We start from the raw sequence: 17,040 nt of genomic DNA on the forward strand, positions 1-17,040 counted from the left end.
AAGATATGACATCTATTTCCTTACATATGAAACTACCAAGTTGAGCTAGATGCCTTGAGATCAAGGGGTCCGTTTCCCACGTGAATTGCACAAGACAACAGCTGGTTTGGTGGATCCTGCCACTTTCCAGCAGACGGGATCCACCATCAATGTGCTTGTCCAACCGGCCCCAATTGGCCAGTTCAAAATGCAGAAGGACCAAGTAGCGTTGATCCAGAAGTACATGTACATGTAGAAAGAGAAGTAGTACTATTACTGTCCCAATGAATCTGCCAAGTAAGGTACATTCATGAAACATTTGTTATAGTATTCTATCAATCTGTCTTAATTTTTTAGTGCATATTCATGAAACAATAACAGTACGTTACAATTGCAAAATGGCCCCTCAGAACTGGATCTATTTGTTCGAACCGAAATAGTAACCGTGCTTACAATCTGCCTCATCAACAATAAAAGTAAATCAAACCACCAGGCTCAACAGGATCGGATCCGTTTGTCTTGAAATCCAAGGTACGCAACCTTATGGTCATCACCAGCACCACGCTACTTTCATCCCTAACCTTGACTGTTAACAGTATGGAGGATCACTAAGCAAGCATATAGCACCAGTTCATGTAGGGATCTCTATAGATCATTTTCTAATCGGGATTTGTGAGATATGTACATATTTGGATTCATATACAAATGGAAAAAGAGAAAAAAGGTCTAATATTACCACATACAAATCCAATGTTTGAATTCAATCTGAATCTGACTTTTATTTTCACATCTGCACATGAATTTGATTTTTAGACACAAAACCGAATCGAAACTATATCATAATATGTTAAAAACTGTCTTGAATGATCCACATCTCTGGGTCAGTCACTGATGAGCATGTAACTGGGAGCCCTCACAACTGAGGCGCAACGACACGATTATCAGGTGCGTGCTCTACCAATGAGCTAATAGCCTGTTGTGCAGGCCTCCCCACTGGGGAGACCTGCTACGCCAAAAGCCAGAAAAACCTCGTCTCTCTCTTTCTTTCTTTGCGCCCCATGTTGCCACCCGAGAGGGACATGGGGACGTAAAAGAAGGGGATCCTATCAACTTGTTCCAACTTAGGATAATAAGTTCATGAATTTGGTCTTACTTACTTCACCGTCAACTTTTTTTTGCATGCTCTCTGAACTTTTTGGGTGCTTGCTGAGCATGAGTAAGAGCACCTTCCTGTGGCATATATTGATAAGGACTACGCCAGCCAGGCTTCACAATCCCGCTCTTTGCGATTGTTGGCTTATCTATAAACCATAAACCAGAAGCATGCAAGGGACAAAACATTGATCAAAATTGAGTTTCGCTTTTGAAATGTCTATAATGTTGTGTTGTTAATAAGGTGATCGTATGCATATTCTTCACAAATCTAATGAACTTTTTCTAAATAAAGAGCAAATGTATGCCCATGCGCATGATATGCATAATTATTCTATGGTTCCAACAAATATTTAGGTTATTTTTATTATCCGATTGGTAACATAAGTTTCAGCAATTTCCTTTCATTTTTCAGAGATTATATACATAATTTGATGACCATAAAGTTCACGCAAGGTTGAGCGGTTTTTTGTAAAATTTCTTAAGCTTTTGCGTTTACTTGCTTCATATATATTTTTTCATTAATCTTTTGCCGACTCACAATAGAATCAACTAGTCGAAGAATCGTCCGATTCACCGGGTTCGGATTTCTGGCAGATTAGATTCAGATCCTGGTTTTTGTAACCCCGCGATGAGGCCCAGAACAGGGGAGTCTCACGCGCTCACTCTCACGAGTCTCGGTGCGGTGCTTTCTCTCTGGATTCTGGAACGCAGGTAGTGTAGTGGTTTGTGATGGCTCTCAGTAACTGCAGGAACCCTGCTTCGTCTCTCTACTCCCTCCCCATTAACTCCTCTACCTCCAAGGTGACCACCCGCGTCGCTTTCTCTCTCTTCCCTCCTCGACCAGCATCACCTTCTTCTCTCTCCGGTCTGCCCCTTTTCCTTTCTCCGGCATTTCCTTCCCGCCTCTCGGGTCTTTCAAGAATAGCCCAGTTGAAGCCGTTGATGGTTGGCCATAAATACATGTACCCCAACCCCATTCCCGAGTTTGCCATCGCGGTAATGTTGCCCATCTCGAAATGTTGAGTGGGTTCTGTTTTTGGGCCTCATAAATTTCTCTCTTCCTCACTTTCTCTGATGCAGATGGGATGTTTTCTGAAGATTTTTCCTACTAACTGAACCAGGAAACTCATAAATTCCGGGTGGAGCTCATGAAGAAGCTGAAGAAGAACAGGGAGACCTTCGGGGATGATTGCGAGGAAGTCCTCAGCGTTTGCTCAGAGGTGAAGGTTTACTTCTTATCCTTTCAATTTTCTTAGTTCGATTCAGATCTAATTCTCATGGGATAACATACGTTTGGTTTAAAAAATAATGTAGTAAACGATGTTTGAAATTTTTGAGTTTGTTGGACAGTATGAACGTCGCTGTCTATGAATTCCTGGAAGCTCCTGCTTGTTACTAAGTGCCCATGTTTGTGTCCGATGATTTTTTAATATTGCCTTCTACAGTGAGTTCAACAGGCGTAGGTGTGTGTTTTGTAAGCTATGAAGTATTTAAAATGTTTAAGTGCGAAATTCTTAGTTGGGTGCAATTGACTGGGCTTCATGATGGAGTTTCCGTGCGGAAAATAGGGAACTGTTTGGAAAAGGCTGGTGTCTTTTTCGCTTTGACATATCTGTTAGCTCTACGACTGAGACTTAACATCCATGGAGCATGATGGTCAAGGAAATTGTAAGCTTGATCTTCAAAATTCTGCGAAACTAGGTCATTACGAGGTGTATATCGGCATACAAGGTTACCTTAAGAAATGATTTAGTTCATTGCCTGCCCATATGTCAAGCTGTTACTGTATCTTGTTATGTCTATAAGTCTATGGCCGTAAAGATGCTTTGGAATGACAACGGCCAAGTATTTTCTACATATAGAACCAACCCAGTATTACCTGTTTGATGCTTAAGAGGAGAGGAGTTTCCTTTGCAAGGGTGAATTTTCCACTTGATATGAAGATTTTCATCTTGTCTCTTTATTCTGATCCACTTTTATAGGTTCATCAGATGCCAAGTTGTCATGAATTCACTGTATAGACAATTATGAGTTCCATCCAGAGGCTCACATGGTGCAACACAGGCTTGCAACAGATATCCTTTTTACTGGGTTGCGTCCACACCTTACCGAGATGTTTCTTCTTTTTCTTTCGTTATGAAACACTGCTAGTCCTTTCCTTGTCCAACCCTTCTGCTCTTTTCAGGAAAAACTTCTGAAGGGCCAGCTCCTTAAGGACAGTTCTACTGACTATTGAAACGTAGACAGACCAATTTCAAGTACGTAATTCTTATGTTCCCAAGTTCGTATTAAAGCACTTAGTGAACTGGATAATCCACAGTTAGTTGTGGTTTAGTTTGCAGTGTGTCCATCTTTCAGAACTCACTAGCAGATCAGCTAATTCTCTCAATGTTTTCAAAAACTTTTTATGTTTGGTTTCTTGTGATTTTTTTGATAGTCCTGTATTAGTGTCATCCCATACATCATAACTCAACCCCCCTTTTGAACTCATAGAATATTAGAACATGCTTATGGATTTGGGGGAACTCATTAGAAATCTAGGCCAGTTTCCTGAAACCTTAAATCTTCAAACCAGCTATGGTCCTGTTTGATGGTCTGCAATGATGCCGCAGCACCTTCTGAAGCATCAGAAGGGCATGCACGAGGTTGCTTCTCATATTGGCTTCTTGCGTCAGCTGTAACCATTGTTTGCTAACTCAAGCTCTCAGAAGTACAAACATTTGAATTGTCCTATTATTTATTCAAATTACTGCAGTTGAGCAGGACTCTTCCTTTTGTGCTTATTTATGCATCTATAAAGATGTTTTTGATTGTTGGGACAACCTTACTTCATTTGAAGATTATCTTACTGTACAGAGGACAGTTAAACACAGGACGATTAAACCTTGAAACTGAGGGAAGAAAGTCAGGGTGGGAGAGGTGGGACTTTCTTCACCTGATTTAAAGATGAATTTATACCCTGGCTAGGATACACGCAGGGAGCATAACCTGGCCAATTAAAGGCATTCTGACAGAGAGGGAGAGAGAGAGACTGTGTGTGTGTGTGTGTTAACATGTCATCCTTGGTCCTTTTCCTCCCTGCCCTTCCTTCCAGCTGAAAAAGCTGACTGCAAGTTTTTCAGTGCTTCTCTTGCTCTTTCTGCAACCAAATCAATTCTCACAGATATAATACTGATCCCAGGATGCGATGTCCTTTATTTTACTAGTCACATCTTCTTCCCTGATACTTTCTGTTGAGTCCAGGCCAGACTGAAGTGACACAGTACTTGGACATTCAAACATGTCTTTCATGATCACTGTGATATCATGGGGCCTTAATAGAAGTTTCTTGTTGCTCAAAATCTTAAACATTATAAGCTAGAACATGAGCTAGCTTTGGTTTTCTTTCATCCACATCATAAGAAAAGAAACCTGTGTCCATATTGTTCAAAATTTTTAGGTTTGACCTGGTAAAAGATTTTCTTTCTTTTTACTTGCTTGTTTTACCAAATATTGTGCTAAACGTGAAGAATTAAAGGTTTTTTTTCCTTGATTTGGGCTAATTGGCTTACAGTTTGATTAAACTAGTGATTCTGGTTTTCTGCGAGGAAAGTACCTTCCTGCTATTCTAAAACATAATTTGGTAGCAGAGCTCTTTAACATGTTAAGATGATATGGTATTCTAGGTATGTATTTTCTTTTCACCATTATCTATTGTTCGACGGAACTGGTTAGTTGGATCCTTCGTTGAGATTGAACCCAAAAGAATGATGGCATTTGAAGGACCCTGTGTTATAAGCCCCAGATTATTTGACGCCGAAGCCAAAGCTACCACATAAACTCCAAATGGTTAATGGCTATCCAGTTTAAGTGGAATTCTCCTATGTAATATTTTGTCTGACCTGTGATGTATCAAGTCAGTTGAATTTTTTATTAGGAGAATTTGCTAATTGCACATAATATTTTGGGCTCTTGATGCAGATATTTAACGAATTCTTATGTAAAGAATATGGTGGCCCGGGAACACTCTTGGTCGAACCATTTACAGATATGCTTCTTGCTTTGAAGGAGAAAAAACTTCCAGGTGCACCAATTGCTGCGAGAGCTGCGCTTCTCTGGGCCCAGAACAACGTTGACAGGGACTGGGAAGATTGGACGTCCCAGAATCAAAGATGATCACTGATCGCAAGTTTATCTCATTGCACTTCTTAACCAAACGTTGGAAGACAGATTCTATGCAGCTCTAGGTTCTCAATGGATGTCCATAGTTATATAGTAACCTTTGTTGTATCAGAAATGCAGCATATGCTATAGAAGATCCCTAAACTTTTCTGCTTGGATCTGCAGTGAACAGAATTACGTTCTTGAATTGCTCATTTTATTACATATTCAGGAAACTCTTGCTTTTCTCTATGTACAAGGATGCATGCTTATCAATAAGCATGGAACTCTGTTGTTGACTGGGAGTATGTGAGCTGCTTGTGCTTGTTGACTCTGCACGGCTCAATCCTGCATGGGAAATCAACCTCAGATATGCTTTGTAATGATGGTCGCCATTGTCCCGGCCGTGGAGTAGACTGTGAGCTCCTGCTCCTTCTCCCGTCTTGTTCTTGCTGCTGCAAAAGGAAATAAGATCAAATAAATCAGAACTATGTAATCTACAGAAGGACCTTATGCAGCGTCGCGTGAGGAAGAAAATATTTACCTGATCTCTCTTCTGTGAATGTGACTGTGGTCTTGAGGAAGAACGTCTCATATCCTTCTCGACAACATTCCTGTGTTTCAGCTTAGTCTTCCCATACTTTTCCCACAACTCTTTCATGATATCTACAAGACATACAATCAAGTTACTCCAAAATTTCTGGCATATCATAAGAGGGAATTTTAAACCAAAAAAAAAAATCAAGCTGTGGACAATCTGAATTAAGTCAACTCAAATTGATCTACGCAAGAAGCCCATTGAAAAGAAAACCCAGGAAAAGTTATCGAAAGCACAAAAAAAAAACACAGAAATGGAGGGAAAAATTCTTTGCGCATCGAATCAAATGATGCTGAATTCATGTTGTAATTAGTTTCAACAAGAAAAAATGACTCAGGCTACTTTCAACTAATTGGTGCGGTGTCGATTCAAGTATAATAAAGCAACACAGCAGCTTGAGAACGTTGGTCTTCTCTATCTAGAGATGACCTTTGTAACTGCTTTGATTTTGTGAAGTTGGTCGAGTTTGAGAAGATGGCAAACGATTTCTTATTCTTCAAGTTCGACTTAGGACAAAAGTAGAACTTAGTTTTTTTTTTTTTCCCAACCAAAAATGGTACATTGCAATATTATCGACCTGACATCATTAAAGATTTGCTTTTTTGTCACGTCAAGCCGGAGGTAAAACTTTCGTTCATTTACCGTCGACCACATACGGAAGAAATCACTTTTATGGGGTTTTCAGGAGACGTGACAGGCATCACCCGCAGTCATGGATCATGGTTGTCACCTGTGAATTTAAAGAATGGAAAAATAGAAACTGTTTCTTATTTTTTTAGCAATAAAAAAACAGTAAAAACTCTAGATACAGAAATTTTCATATTTTCAACAGATCTTTGAAGGCAGAAGCATGCTACTGAAAGCCTGAAACTCTTGATGCGAAAGTCGTTTACAGAATGCTTTTTCTAAGCACAAAAAAATCACAAAAAACGAGAAAATCGGTGTGATTGACAAGAATCTTCTTTGCATCAAGTTGGCATTTAGAGGAGGAAAAGCGTAAACACTAGAAATCGATATTTGAGTTTCCAATGATTTCTTTTCACGATACAGCGCAGAAGCATCTTAGACAAGACGTGGCGAGATTACCACCACTATGACAACATATGCATGTGTCTGAGAGATCAAATAACTCGTCTACTTCCTTAAGGAGGAATCACGTTAAATCATGATAAAGTTCATGAAGAAGTATTGAATATCGCGAAATTTTTCAGAAACTTGGACAACTGGATACACCCGACCGGTCATGTTTCATGAGGTTCTCCGGCAGAGTTAAGCGACCGCCAGAGTTAAGCGACCGCCACTCTCTGGCTGGATTTAACGCAAGCCATGACGACCAACCAAGATGTCTTAAGGCTGTGACTGTAAGCAAATCCTAGGGAACGAAACTACCTAGGCCGCAAGAATATAAGAACCCACAAAACTAGCCGGCAGGAGTCATGTCGGCCGGAAGACTCTGCCTGAGCACATACTAAACCAAGGGACGACATTCACCTTGTGAGTTGATGAGGCGATAGATCCTGCCCAAGTGAAGCGTGTCCTGGGGCCTGAGAAGCTTCACTCGCGTGACGCCGGTGCCGGGAGTCGGCGAGTCGGAGAAGCACACGGCAAGGGAAGCGACGTAGTGGCCGGGGTTGTCGTTCATGATCTCGGCCGCACTCACCGACCAGTAGACGCGCTGGATCCGGCCGCTCGGGTGCTGGATGATTACGGTGGCCGCCTCAGCTGCCTGGCAATTTCCCATTTTACCTTCCCACTGATTTCCGGCGACAATTCCGTTCCGATTTCCGGCAAGGCTGGTGAGCGCGGCGAGGTGCAAGGATGGCGATCGAGGCGCAGGCACTCGGGCTTTTTATGGGTAATTGGCGCACCGGCTGACCGACACGTGGCCGTCGGAATTAGGTCGAAATCGGTCGACCGTGGTGCTGACGTGGAATCCAGCGCGGATGATGTCAAAGCGAAAGACAGTCGAGATTCCGCGAACCAAACCCCACTTGGGTCGGGTCGAGTCGGGTCGGGTCGTGGGTCCCACTCCCCTTGCCCTTCTTCTGCCCCCACCTCCGGTTTTGGTCGAGCGGACGGATATGGGCTTCGCTTTCCTCGTAGCCAAAGGTTGGTTAATTTGACCTAAATGATGGGGGGAGGGCAGTCTGGTAATTTGCTGTTGTCCCCGTTTGATCTGGATTCCAATCCAGGTCCTGATCCGATCTCATATCAGCCTGCTTTTAGAATGGGCTAGGAAGATCCGCTGATCATGTGGCTCTCAAATCTCAAAATAATGTATCCATATACACGGTTCTCATATGTGGATCCAGATCCCCAAATGTTATTTAGTTTGGAAACCCGATCCATCTAAACTATCTTCTTCTTCTGACCTCATCATCATTGGGATAGATCATGGATCCAAATCAAATCTCAGAGTCTCAAAAGAGAGATCTCTCAGTGTGGGGGATGATGTGTTGCTCAAGACATCTCCTACTCAAGGGCATTTTGGTCATAAAAAACACCAACACAAGTTTAGGTGGATCTGGACCTACCTTTTCCAGCTGAATCAATCAAAGAGGCAATAAAAGGGGAGACATCCTCTGGAAGTGCCCATTTGTCTTCTTGGAAGAATGTTTCTTTCACTTCTTAAAAGCCATTGAGCCCACAATCAAACCAAGTGAACATTGGACCATCTTGCCTTTACTCTTCCCAACAATTTCCCACCCAAGCACCAACTGCAACACTCATTTAGTAGACAATATAATACTTTAGAAACCATGATTATCTTGCCATAAACTTCAGCAGTAGACTATGTTGATGCATTTTTCAGGCCCACTAGGTCTAACTAGGCGCAGACCCAGGTGAACCTCGGGTTGACCGTCTTAAACATGGCTCGTAAGCTCGGCCTGGCCCGGCCTACCTTGTGATCACTTGTATAACGCAGACCCCATTCATGATGACCATCAGTAGAATCAAAGAGTCTTGGTGCTTCAATTATTAGAACAGGATGGACATTTATATCACGAATGGGCGACGGGATTCAATGCCGACAACTACGAGTTACGTTGGCCTCGACATGGTCATGTGGCTGGGTATCTTTGTCGACGCAGTTGTGGACCAAGGGACCAAAAGAGTGAATCACTGGTCCATGCAGACAATTACTGACCCACAATTAGTTTGTGAACTCTTGACTCAATGATGCCTGATAGGCCAAGTACATGGTATGGGCCTTTCTTCCCTAGTGGCATGGTTTGCAACTGCAGCTTTAATGTGCATTCACATGCATGGCAAGAAAGAACATGCAGACAGATGCTTTATGGACCACATCCAAGATCCAATATCAAGCTCAGAAGATCAGGGCACTTAATTTCTTCGTGAGATCGCGATTAGGGATTGATTGCTTAGATTTTGCTTCAATCTGCATGGTCTTCGGCAAAAGATGTGCAAAAAAGATTGAAATAATCATAGACCATACACTAATTTACTTAGTAATAATATGCTTAAGGCGTCGTTATATGGATTTCTATCTTGTAAAGTTGCATTCTTGGAGGATTAGATGAGCAAATTGAAGTAATATATGCTGAGTTTTTCCTTCTTGTGATTCAAGAAATAGAACATTTATGAAGATTTATGTCTATTGTCTAATTCATGGGGGAATCTGAATCATCACTTGCACTTGGAAAGGAGGCAATATTTGTAGGGGACCAAGCAAGATTGCAATGGTACTGAAGCTTCATGATCCAATCTACTTGACTCCATTATTGGCTGTTATTATTTGTGAAAAAAATGGACTATGAATTTAGATATGAAAAAGAGCTAAATATTCTATAATGCTGACTTCATAACATTAATTGTGATATCATTGTCAATTATTATAAGTGTTATGACCGAACATGTGGACCTTTACAGATGAGCATGTCTAACTAACTACAGTAAATTAAGTCACGCAAGTACTTAAACTATAGAAATGGACGAAACTCTACTTCCCTATCAATTTTTTAGGTCTTCCAACAGCTGAAAGCATGGAACCTTTTAAGACATTAGGTGCCATTTTTTTCTGTTGCTTTCTAGAAGATCTGTAAAGCAAAATAGATTAATATATATATATATATATATATATATATATATATATACTACATTAAGACTTTGACGACATGATATTTCATGTTTTCCCTAGCTTTTTCAATTGAAAAATGAGAATTTATGTCACTGGGTAGGACCTTTTATTCAAAGTTTGTAAGCTTCGAAAATTTATGTTGCCCTCAGTTAATTGAATGACTGCTAACATGATTTGAATTAGAGCTGTAAATGGGTGAATGAAAGTTTTGTTAGGGATGTCAATGTATCTTATTTGGATCAAATATTCGACCAGAAAGATTTGAATATGAAAAAAAAAAATCTAATTAAGAAATCAGATCAGGTTCAGATTTGGGCAATGACATCCAATTGGATTCAAGTTGGATTTAGTTTCAAATAAATATCCTATATTCAGTGCTCTCGCGATTTGAAAATCTGCCAATTTCGGTTCAAATTCAGATTTGAATTCAGATATGAATGTAAAAAACAGATTTGGATTAGATTTAGATTGTGAAATCAGGTTTGGATTCAGATTCAGATATGGCTTTTATTTGTTTGTATTCAAACCTGAATTTGAATATATGAATATTTGAAAAAGTGGTTACAATTAAAGGTATATTTGATTTTAATCTGATCCGTTGACATCCCTAGGTCTTTCAATATTTGGTCACACTGATTGAACTTGTATCCAATTCAGAGACTCATAGATCCGCCAAGCCCAATCTGGGTACTTTATCAAGTTTGATCATGCCAATCCAAATTTATATGCATTTAGCTATCCCAAATCCGAACCATTTTTGCCTTCCAGTGTGAACGTTTTGGTCATTTTATCATGCCAATGGTGAATAAGAAGGCAATGGCAACCAAACCATGGGCAGATGCGGGGCCACACAGCCTTCTCAATAATGGAGGACAACAAGACTGCGCAGCTAACTTGTCAGGTCGCTAAGAATTGGCTCTTTAACTTTCCCAGATAATAACAAAAGTCCACCATATACTGCATATATATATATATATATATATATATACTGCATATATATATATATATATATATATATATATATAACACCAACTTTGGGGGCACATGAATTATAAGAAAGTTTATCTCAACCACCTAGGTTTGAAATGGCAAAAGAAATGCAACAATTTTCTCACCTTTTCCCTGGATTCAGGTTTATCGTCAGAGGAATTGGAAAATTTTGTCCATTTTGTGTTATTCAATGTGTGGAGAAACATGTAGGCCATGATGGCACGTGAAGGTGTTGAGGATTATGAAGACACCAATATAATTCCAATGGGTAGGTCTTCTATGAATGTGAATCGTGCGTGTGTGTGTTCGTGCCTGCACCCTGTATGTGTGTCTGTGCTGTGTGTGGTAGCTGAGAGTTGCAGGACCCAGATATTTTTCAAACCTTCTGTTTATCATTGTCAAATATTTGCTTTGTGTCTACACTAGAACCATTTCTTTCTGACAGATCAAAAAGGTAAAAATGTTCATAAAATTCTAAGTTGAACTTTCAAATGTTGATGAGAAGGGTCATAGTTTATTTACAACACAACTGCAGCAAACTATCAAGCATCAATTTCCTTTGAGAGAACACACACACACACACACTCTCTCTCTCTCTCTCTCTCTCTCTCTCTCTCTCTCTCTCTCTCTCTCTTATATATAATCATTATATATATATATATATATGTATGTATATAAAGATATATATATAATGATTCCAATTTATGACACAAGGTTCATGTGGGGTTAAGATAAGCAGAGTCCATAGACTATATTATCAAAGTGTGAACAAGTGGATGCAATCCACCATTAATCTGAGCCTCCCCATGACTTTCACCTTTCCCACTAGAAATTCAAAATGTCTCAGCCTCTGCCCGGGAGGACCATCTTGATTGTCTGCCATCCATTAAATTCGTCTGCCCACCGAAACACCAGTTGCCTTTTAATTTACAAATGAATTTATCTTTCTAGGCTTTGATTACATACATATTGCATGCCCACTTGGGTGGGTCTTAGACACTGACCTACATCTTTAATTTTTGATTAATCTCATCACGAGTATAGGAATAAGTTCCCTTGAGTTGATTATCTTCAATTGGATTCCATGGCCATATACTGATTTCTGCACCAGTCTTTGCTGCTTTTCTTATAAATATAGGCGGCAATTATCCGAATACTCATTGACTTGCTCAATTGATTATGTTTCGCTTTGATATGAAGTGACCTGACTGAAGCTTTGGTTGTGGTAAGTGTGGATGTAAGTACCTTGCTTAATTATTTTGCTCGGTTGAAATGATTCCAGGCGATTACATATATTATCAAGTGCAAGAACCATTGATGAATGATCCTGATTAAAACAAAAAGGATGGGGAAACCTGTGAATAGTGTTCCGCTTATCATGTGTTTGAATCCGTGTACGCACCATGATTCACTGGGCTTGCTTTCAAATGGTTGAGGCATTGCATCCAATGATCAGAGTGCATTTACCAAATATGCTTGGAAAAAGGTTTGAGTTTTTATGTTTACCCACTTCTCAGTTTGGCTTGAACAGGTAGGGAAATTTTGAGACCGTGTTTGCTCGGACATGAAATGTGACCAAGTTAGTGAATTTCAATTCTTTTAACTGGTAATAGTTCTCGGGGCACAAAAAGTAGGCCATGTATCGTAAGGGGACATCGAGTTTGGTAATCGTTTTGGCTCTCTTTTAAGTGGTAGAATGAAATAATCTTCTTACTCACCAAAAAACTGCCAACAGTAGTAGCTGCATGATTAATATTGAATGTCAATACATTATAGCCCAAATCATATTCCTCATCTACCAGTACCACATGATTAACAAACGTATATTGCACACAATAAGATGAAGCTTTGTAATTTTAGCCAAAGTATTCCAAATTTTTAGAGGAAATGATCTATATGTGAATGAAGTAGATAAAAACATATGGGTCATTTTCACGGAACTTGATCAAAACACAATTACGTAACAATATAAGGGGTGAATATATATACATATACATATACACACATACATACGATCGAGAGACTTAATCACTCATCCATGAATTGAACAAGGAGCTGATGCCCATTAACTTTCATAGATGCTTCTGGTAACTGTCGCCGAAGCAATATGGACAAAATGAACTCTTAGATACGTCCGAACAATGACGCCTTAGAGGTAAATATTTTCAAAAGACATACAAAGCATCACTACATGTGATGTCATTTCACTATCGCCAATGGAATCTAGCTCTTGTTTTCGAACATTTCTCACTTGCCTCTTCCCAACTTTTTCTTTAGATAAGACATGCATCCTTTTTGCATGAAAAAGATAGATACGAACAATGTTGACAAAATGGAACATGAGCATAAAAGAGAAAGCATATTGTCGACCACAAAGAGTTGCACACAAGATTCTCAAGCATGTAAACGATGGAATGGATGTTTTCTCTCATCCCTGAGATGGAGTCCCCATTAAACTTCAGGGTGTTCAAGAGGATTCCTTCGTATCAAGAGGCGAGCCCATAGAATTGCATGTTGTCATAGTTGTTGGATAGTGGCCCTAAGTTCTATCCCTACATCTAGTAACTGCAATGGGACTTACCTTAGGAAACTGATTTCCGAATAAAAAGATTTTCTTCAATGAAGATTTAGATTAACATTACTTTTAATATTCCGTCAATCTCTCATAAATCCTAACCAGAAGTTGGAAAATTGAAAAACCCTGGGAGGTATAAAAGCCCAGCTAACCTCAAACTTAGGAGCTGATCAAAGGTGTCATTTCGCTGCCAAGAATCCAACAATGGTGGCCCAGTTCGACCTGGTCCTTCCTGTTGGCCTTTTTTCTCCTAAAGAATGTGGACATGTTGCCGTATGAGAATTAGGACATGAGAGAACAATCCAGCAATTTGAGTCACTCAACTGGTGATGTTGATGTCTTGCCCGATCTAAACTATCGGACGTTCATATATTCAAATTCGAATTCGTGTTTGATCGATGGTGATTTTAAAAGGAAAAAGTCAAATGTTCTATGTATTGTTTTCATAAAGTTTAATTGGACCCATGTGAATATTTTGAACAACGAAGAAAAATCTATTATATTCAAAATACAATCTTTAGTTTCACCATTAAAATTCGATTCAAATCCCACTTTTATTACATTTAAATCTGAATCTGGCTTTTAAATGAACCACCAAATCTGAACCGCAGTATAACACGTTACGAACTTCTGACTAATTTCAAAATGTGTGAATATTGAACATGGGTTACATATTTAGAAACTAAATCCCAATCTGAAACTGAATCCAGGTCCAATTTGATATTTACTCGAAATGCAGTGTGAATCCACAAGTGAATCTTTTTAAATCCAAATCTCAAATCGGATTTATATATAAGCTCTTATGATCAAATTTCACATTACTTCTTGCAGTGTATTCACTTCCACTTTTCATAAGTTTCCACCAATCTCTTTGGAAAAGCCTTCTGCTATCGAATGAGGCGGAGCAAATTCAGCCTTTGGGCAGAAATACTTGTTTATGAAGCATTGGAGTGTGACTTGGGGCAATCTTTTCCAATGCTTTTGATCAACCTGGATTTATTTTATGGATTTGAGATCAGCTAGGGGTCTGGATCTCACCTATTGGTAGCCGGCTTTTGACTGGGCCTTCTGCTCTATTGCCTGTTCACCTTTTGCCATTACTGTTTTGCAGATGATGTTGGACAGCAAACCAACAAATTGAAAAAGGTAAAAGTGTGAGATCTTTCCCTTTCAGTTTCACTTTTCTAGCAATGTCTGCTCCACATCTCTCTCTGATCTCCCTCTCTTGCACTAAAAAGAGATGGGGGAAAAGGCAAGAAAGGGAACACCTTTGCTTTAGAGGCGCTGGGTTATAGGCTCACTAATTCTAAGCCTGCAGATATGTGGTCCGAATTGGAAAGCAAGATTGTGTGTGTATGTGCATGTGTGAGAGCCGATAAAATGAGAATGCATAACTAAATTTAGAGACAAGAAGTATCCTAGATACAATAAGCAAAATAGAAAGAATGAATTATACAAGACAGCTGTATAATAAAACAAAATAAGAGAGGTGGGGAGAGAGTGGATGGGCAGAGCAGCAAAGTCACCCACTAAAGAGAGAGGGGGGGACTGGGGAGGGGGAAGCCAAACACATTAAAAGAAGTTTTTTGTGCACTTTAGTCTCGTAGATATATGACTTTAAGAGTGATTCATAGTAAATATTATATTAAATCTCTCATTTTTTCAGGTTACATTTGTTTCTTAGCGTTTATCTCTTATAACTTCGAAAATTTTAGTAGTGAAAGAACCATTTCTTTTCCATGAAAACTGTTTGAATTAAAGCATATTTGACGCTAAGTTAGCATGGTTTTCTTTTAGCAAGAGTTTTAAAGTAGTTTGGTATAATTTTGTCTTTCGAGTACTTAAAGTGGTTGGACATGTACAATGCAAATCTGCCGGGAGGAAGGCCTCCCCAACAATTATTGATCAAAAAATTGAGTTGTAGAAAATCAAAGAGATATCTACAAACAAAAAATTTCATCTCGCACACAAAAAGGCGACAGATAAGCCAAGAGGCAAATAAAAGAGAACAGCTCAGAGCGGAGTCAACAAAACATCAACTAAGGTATCATGGACAAAATCTTCACTGGCATGAATACAGGCAGCCATATTGTCCATAAGAGGGAAAAGCTTCAGCATCCAGACAGATCAGCCAAAAGGCAAGGGAAAAAAAGCAGCTCAGTGCATCGAAGTCAACAAAACATCGACTAAGTTAGCAGAGACAAAGTCCTTCCCAACATGAATACACGCAGACATACTGCCTATATAACAGGAGAGCCTCAGCTTCTGGTTTCTAGCTTCAAGAGCATTCCTGAGAGACTGTTTCCACTCGTCTGTTTGAGAATACTCGAATGGCTGAATTGGGGGTGGGAATGATGCTGCAAACATAAGTTGAGGATAGCAAATTCAAGGAATGAATCACTCCTGCCACCATATACAATGGTGGGTTTCCACTTTCCACCAACTGCCAATAATTTGTTTGTTGTCTTTCATTACTGATAGAACATGTTCATAGAAATCAGAACCTCCGGGTTCGGACAAGGATCAATTGTCAGGTCACGTTGGATCCACTTCTCAAATTATCTCTGGTTGTCTTTTTCAATCACCTGCTAGAAACTTGGTCTAGGATTGTTGTTCATAAGGTGTTTCAGAATTGGATCAAATTCCTCATTATTCAGATCGTCCAAACTACCGTTTGCAGGGTTATCCTCCAGAGGTGAAATCCGAGCCTCATCAGTCGATCTTGGGTTGGCAACTTGCATGCACAGACTAAGAAAAGCGTCCACTTTGCTCTTGAGGCTCCTCCATTGCTGTGAGGGAGAAGATTCCTTTACCATTTTCCATATGTCATATGTGGTCACTCTGCATGATCTCGCGAGCTAATATGATGTTATCCTGAATGAATCTACCATCCGTCAATGGCCCTTGAAGAGAAGAGATCGTAAGAGCAAGAATGGATTCCATCTTGCCTGCCATGATCTAACTAGTGATGAACTTGTATAAGTAGTTGCAAAGGGTAATGGGTCTAAATTCCTCAGGTTTAGAAGCTCTCATTCTCTTGGCTATTAGAGAAATAAGAAAATAATTAACTTTTAGGCCTCTAATACTCAGAAATATTCCAGATTGTATCAGCTTTGGTGCAGCCCAAACTTCAGACCATTTGCCATCCTTTTCTACTCATAAGAAAGAACGAAATGGATAAGGTAGAACTAAGCCACCCTCAATAAAGACTTCCAGGATAAGAGGGAATAGGAACATATGCATCACAAAGGCCAATGTCTTAGTCTTAGTTGATCGGTTTTCTTGCCAATGATGTGATTCCTTCTGTTTTGTTGCTCACCCAACAGTCAAAAAGTGATTAAGATGCTCATCTTTGGCAACTTGCTGCCCAATTTTAGCCAAAAAGCTACTTGAAATTGCTCAGAATTCATAACTTGTAAAGAAAACCAGTTGAGAAACTTGACGGCATAAGGTTTGAAAGCGGTTTCTCCTAAATAAACAATGAAAAAAAAAACAGTTGAGAAT

The 17,040-nt window shown here is 39.6% G+C and overlaps 2 protein-coding genes across 6 annotated transcripts; one reads left to right on the plus strand and one right to left on the minus strand.

Moving 5' to 3' along the window:
* Positions 1–1,775: 1,775 nt before the first annotated feature.
* On the plus strand, positions 1,776–5,494 carry LOC116259729 (protein PLASTID REDOX INSENSITIVE 2, chloroplastic-like). 5 transcript variants are annotated; one of them, XM_031637646.2, is made up of 4 exons: positions 1,776–2,130; positions 2,256–2,360; positions 3,320–3,392; positions 5,095–5,232. In XM_031637646.2, the coding sequence occupies exons 1-3, from the start codon at positions 1,864–1,866 to the stop codon at positions 3,368–3,370; spliced, it is 423 nt and encodes a 140-aa protein (XP_031493506.1). In that variant the 5' UTR covers positions 1,776–1,863; the 3' UTR covers positions 3,371–3,392; positions 5,095–5,232. The 5 variants fall into 5 exon arrangements, with proteins under 5 accessions (XP_031493506.1, XP_031493507.1, XP_031493504.1 ...); XM_031637647.2 differs by having other exon boundaries at positions 2,256–2,354; XM_031637644.2 differs by lacking the exon at positions 3,320–3,392 and having other exon boundaries at positions 5,095–5,494.
* LOC116259731 (uncharacterized) lies at positions 5,461–7,687 on the minus strand. Its single transcript, XM_031637650.2, has 3 exons — positions 7,364–7,687; positions 5,819–5,940; positions 5,461–5,729 (listed from the first exon to the last, which is right to left on the minus strand). Exons 1-3 carry the CDS (start codon positions 7,611–7,613, stop codon positions 5,547–5,549), a joined length of 555 nt encoding a protein of 184 aa, XP_031493510.1. The 5' UTR covers positions 7,614–7,687; the 3' UTR covers positions 5,461–5,546.
* Between the last annotated feature and the right edge of the window lie 9,353 nt (positions 7,688–17,040).

The sequence above is a fragment of the Nymphaea colorata genome, chromosome 8 (genome assembly GCF_008831285.2).
Source record: "Nymphaea colorata isolate Beijing-Zhang1983 chromosome 8, ASM883128v2, whole genome shotgun sequence".
NCBI lineage: Eukaryota > Viridiplantae > Streptophyta > Magnoliopsida > Nymphaeales > Nymphaeaceae > Nymphaea > Nymphaea colorata.

Excerpts from the sequence above, each read along its gene's own strand:
- LOC116259729 (XM_031637644.2), top strand. The coding sequence starts at position 1,864 with ATGGCTCTCAGTAACTGCAGGAACCCTGCTTCGTCTCTCTACTCCCTC. Across the intron at positions 2,131-2,255 it reads TTCCCGAGTTTGCCATCGCG|GAAACTCATAAATTCCGGGT; the intron begins GTAATGTTGCCC and ends TAACTGAACCAG. Across the intron at positions 2,361-5,094 it reads GCGTTTGCTCAGAGGTGAAG|ATATTTAACGAATTCTTATG; the intron begins GTTTACTTCTTA and ends CTCTTGATGCAG.
- LOC116259731 (XM_031637650.2), bottom strand. The coding sequence starts at position 7,613 with ATGGGAAATTGCCAGGCAGCTGAGGCGGCCACCGTAATCATCCAGCAC. Across the intron at positions 5,941-7,363 it reads TCGCCTCATCAACTCACAAG|ATATCATGAAAGAGTTGTGG; the intron begins GTGAATGTCGTC and ends TATGTCTTGTAG. Across the intron at positions 5,730-5,818 it reads ATTCACAGAAGAGAGATCAG|CAGCAAGAACAAGACGGGAG; the intron begins GTAAATATTTTC and ends TTCCTTTTGCAG.